At 32.7% G+C, this 12,337-nt stretch overlaps 1 protein-coding gene across 8 annotated transcripts in view; it reads right to left on the reverse strand.

Moving 5' to 3' along the window:
- The window catches only part of LOC145252810 (uncharacterized), a 104,749-nt gene that overhangs the window by 52,849 nt on the left and 39,563 nt on the right, over positions 1-12,337 (reverse strand). For all 8 annotated transcript variants that reach the window (XM_080112772.1, XM_080112775.1, XM_080112769.1 and 5 more), the window contains 2 exons: positions 9,953-10,019; positions 4,992-5,137 (listed from right to left, as the gene is read on the reverse strand). In XM_080112772.1, coding sequence (XP_079968898.1) covers positions 4,992-5,137; positions 9,953-10,019 — 213 coding nt within the window. The remainder of the gene's footprint in view (positions 1-4,991; positions 5,138-9,952; positions 10,020-12,337) is intronic.

The following is a 12,337-nucleotide window of genomic DNA, read 5'->3' on the forward strand; positions in this document are numbered from 1 at the left end:
CAAGTGCTCGACTGAGCTCCAATCTATGGTCTCCCCCTCACCAAACTTCCACAAAAAACACTTGATTAGTTTCATTCACTATATATAACTTACCCCACTCTCAATCTGTGTCTAAATCTAAATTTAGATTCCATGAACAAAGCTTCTTTCCCCAGAACTACCTGCCTGTTGAACATTGTTCCGTTGTCCTACTTCCCAGTTGTGTACAACATAATAGCCTCCAAATCCAATCTAGACAACTTGTTAAGCTGTCACACGACCACCTTACATTCATTAACACTTATCCTCAAGTTGCCTTCAAGGCTTGATCTTACATTTATTAACCCTTATCCTTGAGTGGCCTCTGGGCCTTCATAAATGATGACTCCCAAGTAAAAAAAATCAAAAAAAGAAACAAAAAAAAAAAAACAAGAGAGATGAATGAGTTGGGTGGAGGAGAAAGAGAGAAAGGACATAAAATAATCTGACCCATTTAAATTGTGGATCTTTAAGATAAACAAACAATCATGGAAGAAAGGAATCAGTTCACATTGGTTGCGTAAAATTGCAGGGATTTCCGCTATCTTTTCACCTAATGCATCTTTAGGTTAGGGTTAATCCAAACAAACCTTTGACCATTACAAATACACATCAAAGATTCACTCCAGGGATCGGGAATCTTTTAGATTGTGAGGGCTCAAAATTATGCAAAACATAAAACAGTTTTGCAGTTCTGAATTTTTTTAATGCAGTTCTGAATTTTTTAAAGCTGTTCAGATTTTTTTTAATGCAGTTCAGATTTTTTTAATGAAGTTTTGAATTTTTTAAATGTAGTTCTGAATTTTTTTAATACAGTTCTGATTTTTTAAAATGCAGTTTTGATTTTTTTAATGCAGCTAAGAATTTTTTAATTCAGTTCAAATTTTTTTAATACAGTTCTAAATTTTTTATGCAGTTCTAAATTATTTTTAAATCAATTCGAATTTTTTTATTAGTTCAGAATTTTTAAAAAAAATGCAGTTCTAAATTTTTTAAATGCAGTTCTGAATTTTTTAAATGCAATTCTGATTTTTTAAAGCAGTTCTAAATTTTTTTAAAGAATTTCTGAATTTTTTAAAATGCAGTTCTGATTTTTTAAAATGCAGTCCTTAATTTTTTTAATGCAATTCTGTATTCTTTAAATGTAATTCTGAATTTTTTAATGCAGTTTTGAATTTTTTAATGCAATTTAGAATTTTTAATGCAGTTTAGAATTTTAAATGCAGTTCTAATATTTTTAAATGCAGTTCTGATTTTTTAATGCAGTTCAGAATTTTTTAATGCATTTCTGAATTTTCTTAATGCAATTCTGAATTTTTTAATGCAGCTCAGAATTTTTTAATGCAGTTCTAAATTTTTTTAAATGCAGTTCTAAATTTTTTAATGCAGTTCTAATTTTTTTAACGCAGTTTAGAATCTTTTAATGCAGTTCTGAATCTTTTAATGCTGTTCTGAATTTTTTAATGCAGTTCTGAATTTTTTTAAATGCAGTTCTGAATTTTTTTAAATGCAGTTCTGAAATTTTTTAAATGCAGTTCTGATTTTTTTAATGCAGTTCTGAATTTTTTAGATGAGGTATGAATGTTTGTATTGTTTCGATTGGACAATTATTCTCATCTTGCCTGTTATTGGCACAACATTTTGGTCGTTGAAACCTACGACCTTCGTCGCGTGTAAAATCCATGTTTTTTTCAACTAAGGAAAAGGGGTTTAGCTCTGCATTGTAAGAAATTGGATTGCGGGTTGAGGGTGTGTCCGTAAATTAAAATATTAATCCACAGTCTGCACATCATACTTAAAAGGCCTGTCCAAATAAATTTCAAGAATATGGTAGGATAATGTTAAAATACGAGATATAGAAGAAAGATGGAGGATTAGGAAACTCAAGGAAGCAACACATCTGGTTGACAGCAACAACACCTAAGCTGTCCAAGTATTGAATTTAACCACATTTGGAAGCCATTAATTACAAATTTATATGGAGAAAATAAGAGAAAATAAGAAAAAAATAACCGCAGCCCAAGGGAGATAATCCCCCCAACCTTTTTTTTCTTAGAGTCAGCGTCCTTGCACTGTGTTTTCTAAAACATATGAAAACATGCATGGAATGCCTATCCATGGTTTTGTAAAACATTTTTTTCACTAATATTGACAATTAGCATAAGGATTCAGTTAAAAATTGAATCATAAGAGAGTCTTAAAAAGTACCCTAGTGACCCCTGAAAATCGACCTGAAATATGAACCAGAAATAGCCTTGGCTTGGGTTCATTCTGGACATAGCTCAAATGAATTTGTTTTTGGATCCAACATAAATACACCACCAGTTTTTATAGACAAGTTACCTGCATTAGACACTTCAACAATCAGTGATATTGTTAGCATAAATTTAAATGCTTTATATTCTGCAGGAAATGGTTCATGGAGCCTGAATCATGTGAAAATATTTGGAGATTTAATTTGCTATTTAATATAAGACATTATGCGGATGAACGATTTGTGACGGGGGATAGCATTTACTATAGAAGATAAAACTATAAAAGATGGCATGGCCCTGCCAAAGTTTTGAGTAAAGAGAGTCAATGTGTATTGATCCGACATGGAGGAGCATTTTACAGGATGCATCCATGTCACTTGACGAAGGGAAACAAGGACCTTGGAATGCCAAGGAATAAAGAAAATACAATTCCCTTAAATGAGATGAATGAAGTCTTGGAAGAGGAAGTTGAAGATCAACATGATGAAAATTCCAATAATAACAGGGAAGAACTGAAAGACAATACTACAAAGCCGAGTAAATGGAAAATAGGGGAATATAAAATTATTGGAAGTAATGAGCTGAAAAAAAGGGAAAGATTGTGAGTACATAACTAAAATCAACTGAAAATTATGACCATTGCCAAAATATAGAATCAACTGCAGAAAATGAATGTCCAGTGTGTATCAATTGGGATAAGGTTGATCAGTGGCGAAAACTTCCCCAAGTAACAGAAGGAGATGATGAAGAATACGTTTTCCTCATGACTGAACAAGAATAAGCAAAAGATGTGATTGATGCAAAGGAGAAAGGAATAAAAAGCATGAAAACTCATGAACTCATGATGAATGTGTCCCTAACCCGACGGTCAAAAATACATATCAACAAGATGGGTGATGACAGAGAAAGTTAAGGATAACAAAGATAATGAAGGCTCGTCTTGTATCTGCTATGAAGAAAATTCACATAACCTAAAAACAGACTCTCCAACATGCAGCCATGATGCTATGTGTCTTGTAATATTAACAGCCTCCATTAAGAATTGGCAGACCCTTGATTTCACTCACTTCAGCATTTTTGCAAAGTGATATGCGAGAGAGAGAGAGAAGTATTTCTCAGACCACCATCTGAGGCATGTCCAGAGTCACAAGTGTGGAAGCTGAAAGGATGTGTTTATGGATTGAATGATGCACCCCTTTCATGGTATAAGAGAGTTACTCAGGAATTAAGTAAACTAAAAAGAATGGTAAATAAATATGACAATACAATGTTTCTTTGGCATAATTTATCTGAGAACTTGATGGGTATTCTGGCAATGCATGTAGATGACTTTATATTTTTGTGGCAATAATTATTTAAAAAAAAAATGTGATATCAGAATTGAAAAAAAATATTCAAGGTTGGAATGCATAAAAATGGAGCCTTTAAATTTCTGGGATTGTGCGTTAGACAAACGGAAGATGGGATCATTATAAACCAAAACAATTATGTGGCATCTATTTCTCTAATAGATATAAAGAAAGAAAGATCCTTAAGAAAGATGATGAGCTGAGTGAAGAGGAGAAGACAGATTTAAAAAGACTAACAAATGAAATGATGTGGGTATTTACCCAGACTCGACCTGATGTATCATTTGAGTAGGAAGAGTAATACTAGAAAATCTCCTTAAGTGAAGTTACTTTTTGAAGCCAACAAGTCGCTATCAAAGCTTAAATCAAAGACAGGCTCCATATCCTTTCCATAGCTTAGAAATCCTTCAGATTTGAGTGTGGTTTGCTATTCTGATGCTACCTATGCCAGCTTGGAGGATGGTTCCTCGCGGGGGTGGATTTATCATCTTTGTTTATGGGAAGATGAATAGACTGGCTCCTAAAAAAACTGGTTATCAAAAATACTTGGCCGAGTAACAAAGAGCCTATTGGTGTCCGAGACTCTTGCACTCAGTGACACTGCTGATGCTGGCTTATTGATAGTTGCCATGCTGCAATAAATTTTTAAGCTACCCAAGTTGCTTGAAGTACTTTGCAAAACAAACAACACATCTTTGGTAAAAACCTTAAAATCATCAAATCTTGCATGTAGCCAGAGTAAAGGAAATGTTGGTAAAGGAAGAAATCCAAATTGAATGGATCAGGGGACAGGAACAGGTTACGAACTGTTTGACAAAGATGGGAACTTCTACTGAAATTCTAAGAGACTTGTGTTAATAAGTTGTTTTTTTTCTTTTTATCTATGACATGTGTTGCTTTCTCAGAATCTCGCATCGTCAATATCTGCAACGGAGAGCTAAAACTTCCAGGTCATGAATGCTTAAGTTTAGTCATCATAACAATGCAATTTGCAATCATCTCTGATCCATTGCATGCATGCAGCGACCCTGCCATGGTGATCTCGGGAAGTTGCTTTCTATCTTGATTTGGAGAGTGTATTTCGCCACTCCCCTGTGAGTTAAACGCTCCCCCGAGATACCAACCTGGAAATTTCTATGACTCAGCATAGTACATACAGTGCCTAGACTTCGCAAATGGTCACCCATCTGGTACTGGCCAGGCTCATTGTTGCTTAACTTCAGTGATCTGGTGAGAACTAGTGTGCCAGCATGATTGTGCCGTACATCCATTAGGCTAAATAAAAAAATAGGAGGCATCACTTTTGGAATACCTCTCGTATGTTTGCTAATTTAACCTTGACAAGTCATTCGAGAAAACAAAAACTTACTTTGTGTTAAGAAATAGGAGTCTTTCTGCACTATTCTCTGTCAGTTCAAATTTGTCGTCGCTCGTGAGTCGCATGCCAAAGAATTGTAGCATCATTTCAAAAGCCCTTTTCAGCTTCATTCGCAAATGTGGTCTGCTATTAAATATCTATAAAAAAAATTAAGAATTTTTGTTAAAAACATCAAATGTGAAGACAAATAATGTTATATAGTTGTTTCATTAAAGAGTCTTAGAGAGAGACTATTATAAGTGATGCTTTTTCTTGTGAGAGTTCTTATTAGTAATGATATGAGTCTTAGTGAGAGTTCTTGTCTTATTACATATGATGTTGTATCTTAGAGAGAGAGATGTTGTTGTAATGACATTTTATAACACAGACATATAATAACAATACAATTTACCTTTTTGTAGAAATCACAAACACAAAGATGAGCTTTATCACAAAACACATGATGAATTTTATTTCCTTACAACCGGTCGTGATTTCCTCATTAAGAACTCAAAGTTTCACATCTTAGTTTCTGAAGTGACGTCTCGCTTCAGACGTCCGCCTGTCTGTCTCCCCTGACTGTCTCTCTGACTGTCTCTGACTCTCTCTGACTGTCTCTGACTCCCCCCGACCAACTAACTCTCACTTCCTATATTGAGAAATCCATGCATCCCGGCCACGTGAGCAAAATTCACGTGTTTCAACATGCGCGACTTTGCACGTTTTCGACATTGATTTCCCAATAACCTATTTTCCTTGTGTTGTTTCCACAAAGGAATTTAACCTACATATCTAATTTATTTAACTCATATTTTATTATCCACATTCTTTTAACAATTGAATAGTTTATTTATTATTTATTTCATCCGAATTAACAATTTACTGGACATTCCATTTAAACCTATTGTTCTTTAAAACTTATGTCCAGGGTTCGATTTCTGCTTTCTCTTATTTTCATTTTAACTAATCTCTCTATTTTTATACTTACATGAACAGGGGACAGCCCTTATCATGTAACAATAACACAAACCAAAGACTCAAAATAATTTGAAGGTTGAATTATTTAAAATTGGAAAACTAAAACAAAATTTGTATTTAATTATTAAAAATTTGAACAACAAAATAAGTTTTGTAGTTAATTATTAAAAATTTAAACAGAAATAAGTTTTGTATTTAATTATTTAAAATTCGAAAACTGAAATAAGATTTGTATTTAATTCGTTAAAATTTGAACGCTAAAATAAGATTTGTAGTTAATTATTTAAAATTTAAACAGAAATAAGTTTTGTATTTAATTATTTAAAATTCGAAAACTGAAATAAGATTTGTATTTAATTCGTTAAAATTTGAACGCTAAAATAAGATTTGTAGTTAATTATTTAAAATTTAAACAGAAATAAGTTTTGTATTTAATTATTTAAAATTCGAAAACTGAAATAAGATTTGTATTTAATTCGTTAAAATTTGAACAATAAAATAAGTTTTGTATTTAATTATTTAAAATTTAAACAGAAACAGGTGGATTAATGAGGTTTTCCAACGTGTTAAGAAGCATTTCTCTTTTAGGCATTAATTGAAGAGCTTTGCAAGAATAGAATTTTGTCAGAACCAGTTGCTTCCAAAGGAAACATTTCTTATTTATTTATTGAACAGCTTTGCAAGAATGGATGCTGGTTCAAATTTCAGCCTTTTGTGTACTATAACTGGAATTTTGTCAGGACCAGTTTCTTGATGAGTAGCAACATTGTGAACAGATATGTGGATGTTGCACAGATTATTTTTTATTTATTTATTTATTTTTTTTTATATTACAATTTCACTCCAAACAAGGCACATTGCCACTTTGGTGTAGGGGGCTACTATCAGGGGCAGCAACTACTGGGGCACTATGTAGAGATTTGGGCAGCAAGATGTCGGTTCACATTGCACTTGAACTTCTGCATGTCAGTACAATTAGGGAAGCAGGAACTTGGAATGGAATTCCAGAGTCTAGCTGGAGTAGAAAGATCTTTTACATCTAGGGATCTCTACTGTGTGGGGGTGGGATTTAGCTGCCTGTCGGGTTTGTCGAGGGTGTCTACGTCATGGGGGCACAAGTGTCTGCAGTTCGTCAGAGCATTCACTGTTAAAATACTTGTAGAACAAGCAGAGGGATGCAATGCAATTTCGGTCTTGGGAGGAAATTCAGGAAGTAGGTGGTTCTGATTGCATAGAGTTGAGTTTTCTGTGAAGTTCTTGGCAGAGAGTTTGGCTTTATCAGACGCTGATGAAATCATTTCAGTTGATGCTGGCTGGAATAGAGAACTTGCATCTGTTCAGGCCATTGCTTGATATTTGCTAAAACTCATGGGAACCAAGCCTCTTCAGATTTGATGGACCGAGTATATAACTCTGTTGCATTTTCTATAATTCTTTACGTGACTTTAGTGTCAAAACATCTATTCACCAAGGTATACAAAGGAAGTTGAATAGGATTCTTGATCAAGGTGTGGTCCTAACAGGAACAAAATGATTGAATAATATATTTAGAGTTAATTTATGAGCAGTTTTAAGAGTGTCAATGAGTTATGCAACAGTTAGGAATAGCTTACATACAGTCTTAAATTTGGGCCAGGGTTGAGAACAGTATCCAGTTTGGGACAGTTAGCAGCTTGCGGGTCATTCGAGAGAGATCAAAGAGATTAGAGTCAAAGCCGAGAGAGAGAGAGTAGATCAGGCTAAGAAGAAAATCACTGCAGACTAACATGAACACACACACACACACACACACACAGATATATGTACGCACGTGCATACATGCACATACACACAGAAACACACACAGATACATTAGTGCACAAACACATGTATACACATGCGTGCATACAGACACACGCACATACAGACACACAGAGCTGATTGGGTCCAGATCAAAGTGTAGTATCTGTTCTTCAGATGATACACTTCATTTTCTTGTTCTCTGTTAGTGGAGGAGAAATCCTTCACGACTGAGACAATTTTTTATTTTCTCCACATTAAAAAACAACCCTGGAGTCTAACTCTGTCCCGTGGGGAGGCATTGTAAATAAGAACAATCAGATGAGAAAAATTGTTGCAAAATAAGAAAATTCAAACCTTAGGATGGATTGTAAAAGCATATGAATTCAGTATCACACACACGCACATACATACATACACACATGCACACACACATACACATGCGCATACACACACCTACACACACATGCACACACACATGCATACACGCATATGCACACACACACACGCACATACACATGCAATACACACGCATATACACACACGCAATACACACATGCGATACACACATACATACATACACACATATGCACATGCACACACGCACACATACATGCACATATACACACACAGAGCTTGACTGATTTACAGCAAGTACTTGTCTTGTCTTATTTTATAAACATGACCTGGTCACTAATTTTAGTTCTCAAATTTTAAATAATTAAGTAAAAAACTTATTTTAGTGTTCAAATTTTAAATAATTAAGTAAAAAACTTATTTTAGTGTTCAAATTTTGAATACTTAAGTATGAAACTTATTTTAGTGTTAAACTTGTTTTAATTTTTAATAATTTAATAATTAACTATGAAACATATTTTAGAATTGAAATTTAAAATTATTATGTACAAGACTTGTTTTAATGGTTAACATTTTTTAAATTAGACCATTAAAAGTATAAAACATATTGTTGTAAACAAATTTTTAGTTATTAAATACAAGATTTATTTTAGTGTTAAAATTTTAAATAATTAAATACGAAACTTATTTTAGTGTTAAAATTTTAAATAATTAAATACGAAACTTATTTTAGTGTTAAAATTTTAAATAATTAAATACAAAACTTATTTTAGTGTTACAAATTTTAAATAATTAAATACGAAACTTATTTTAGTGTTAAAATTTTAAATAATTAAATACAAAACTTATTTTAGTGTTAAAATTTTAAATAATTAAATACAAGATTTATTTTAGTGTTAAAATTTTAAATAATTAAATACAAAACTTATTTTAGTGTTAAAATTTTAAATAATTAAATACAAAACTTATTTTAGTGTTAAAATTTTAAATAATTAAATACAAAACTTATTTTAGTGTTAAAATTTTAAATAATTAAATACGAAACTTATTTTAGTGTTAAAATTTTAAATAATTAAATACAAAACTTATTTTAGTGTTAAAATTTTAAATAATTAAATACGAAACTTATTTTAGTGTTAAAATTTTAAATAATTAAATACAAAACTTATTTTAGTGTTAAAATTTTAAATAATTAAATACAAAACTTATTTTAGTGTTACAAATTTTAAATAATTAAATACAAAATTTATTTGTGTTGTTTTATAAATGTGATCTAGTCCCACAATCATTACATCCTTATTTGGCATCGGTATAGTATATGATACCATCTGCCCAGGCTAGTAAGAATATTCACTGTTTTATAGGCTTGTAGAATTTCACACTTGATTACTATATTCACGTATAGGTGTTACTTTTTCAGGTTTGGACATATTTACATTAGTTGGAAAATATTTGCATTTCACATGTTCCTGTGAAAATTTCTTCCTTTTCGGAATGATGAAGAAAGTGAATCCTAAGGAAACGGCAAAGAAAAGAATGTAAGCAATTAGAACCATTTGCTTTTTTAGTATTCATCTGAATTGCATCTCAACTGATAAAGTTATAGGGTAATATAGTTATAAGGTGAGAAAGTTATAGGCTGATAACATTATAGGATTACAAAGTTATAGGCTGAAAAAGTTTTAGGGTGGAAATTTATAGAATGACAATGTTATAGTGACAAAATTGTAGAGTGAACAAATTAAAGCGTGACAAAATTATAGGGTGAAAAAGTTATAGAATAACAAAGTTATGGGATATTTGTTGGTGTAAAACTATCAATATTAGCTTCGATTGTTGAAAAATAAGAAATTTCAAACCTTTGGTTCTTCAGGATGGATCGTAAAAGCACATGAATTCAATCCGGGATCTCGGTTAGGAAACAACCTAAAAATAATTTTGTAAAAATATTCAAACAATAAATTTATGTTAAATGGAAGTAAAGTCAAAAGAGAAAAAAAGACAATTCACATCCTTCTTCATATAAAGTTGTTGGGAAAAAAACAGATCATTAAAATAATGACTAATCATAAAAATAATCACAAATCATATCAATAATAACAAATCAGATAAATAATGACACATCATAAAAATAATGACTAATCTTAAAATACTGACAAATCATATGAATAATCATGAATCATTAACACAGTGATAAATCATAAAAATAATGACTAATTTTATGTTGATAATGATTAATCATATAAATAATTTTTTTTTTTTTAATTGCACTTTCACTCCATACAAGGCACATTACCACTTTGCTGTAGAGGGCTACTATCAAGGACATAAGCTACAGGGGTACTATGTGGGGAGTTGGGCAGCAAGAGGGATGCTACATTTCATCGATGGGACAGAGGCTGAAGCTTAGATGACAGTTCAGGACCTATGAGGTTGGCGACTCTCTTTTGAACCCCGTCCAGTAGTTAGAGACTAGTAGCAGATGCCCCAGCCCAAATATGACAACAATACTCCATACATGGACAAATGGTGGCCTTATAGAGGTACAGGATACTTTCGGACGTTAGTAGCTTTCTAGCACGGTAGAAAGAACCTACCTTTTTCGCAGCGTTTCTGGCAATGGTCTCAATGTAATTTTTCCAACTCATGTTTTCTGTGAACATTGGGCCGAGGAGTTTAAAAGATGTACCTTCAGATAAAGATTCTTTGGCCATTGCTACTGGTGGCTAATAATGACTAATCATAAAAATAATGACAAATCATAAGAATAAGATTATTGATAAATAACCTTAAAGGAAATGTTTTATTCATTTCAGATAGATACTCTTAAATAAAAGTTTTAAAATAAAAACAAAAAAATTATATATATTTATCTCCTGTTATTCAATTTGGATGGATAACCTTAAGTAAATGTTTAAAAGAAGAAAAATAATGTTTAATATATTTTATTAATTTTGGATAAATAACTTTTAATAAACGTTCAAAAGAAAAATAATAATTTGAAATATATACATATATATATATATATATGTTTTTTTTACAAAGGAGTCACCCCTTATCAAGACCCGGAGGCTACTCGAGGATAAGGGTTAATAAGTGTACAATGGTCAATGGGACGATGTCGTAATAATTGTTATTGGCGGAAATTTGGTAAATTGGATTACTTAAGGGGAACGGCTCATCAAGAACTTGTTTACGTTGGACTTGAAGATGACCATATTGTAGTCGGATGGAAAGCAGGCAAATGGAAGAGAATTCCACAGGTGTGCAGTTCTAAGAAAGAAACATTGTTCATGGAATCTTCATTTAGGTTTAGGCACAGATAAAGAGTGGGGGAAATTATTTATAGTGTTTTCAGCTAGACGAGTGATTCTTGTGAAAGTTTGGCAAGGGGGGGGGCATAGATTGGAGATCAGACAAGCACTTCCCATGAAAATAACGATAAAGCAGAGACAGGCTCACAACGTCTCTTCTGTGAGAAAGAGGTTGCAGGGAAGAGAAAAGGGATTCCCCTAATAGGCTATGAAGTCTGTTTTGAACTCTGTCAAGGCAGGATAAGAACTTTCTAGCGGCTCCTACTCAGATGTGGCAACAGTACTCCATCCTTGGACATATCTGGCTCTTATATAGGTAGAGAATTGCATCAGCAGTGAGATATCTACTGGATTGATAGAAGGATCCCACCATTTTCCCTTGACAATAGATTTGATGTATGTGTTCCATTTCAGATCAGGAGTAATGATCAAACCCAGGAGCTTGTCAAAACATGAGCCTCCTCAAGATGAGAGCCATTCATTTCAATTGATGCCAGATGGGGATCAGAGCGTTGATGATGTAAAGTTTGGTTTTAGATGCATTAAAAGTAACCAGCCACTTCTTTTCCCCATTGTACCACATGCTCAAGATTAGAGGAGAGAGAATCAGAGAGAACTTGGTTGTCTACGGTCTTTGAATTGTTGCCATAGATGGTAGTGTTATCAGCAAAAATGTCTACTTGGAAGATCATTAATGTAGATCAGGAAGAGAGTTGGACCAAGGGACCAAGCATTAATACTATGAGCTTCTGATTTCTACCCATCAACCACTACTCTTATGAACCTATCAGAGAAAATGATTTAATAACTGAAAAGACATTTCCAGCTATACCGTAACTGGAGATCTTGTGAAGTAGACCTTTATGCCACACTCTATCAAAGGCGTTTGATATGTCAAGAGCAACTGCCCGAGAAAGATTAGCATAGGAT

The sequence above is a fragment of the Euprymna scolopes genome, chromosome 29, assembly GCF_053919585.1.
Source record: "Euprymna scolopes isolate OS-2025 chromosome 29, ASM5391958v1, whole genome shotgun sequence".
Classification (NCBI taxonomy): Eukaryota; Metazoa; Mollusca; class Cephalopoda; order Sepiida; family Sepiolidae; genus Euprymna; species Euprymna scolopes.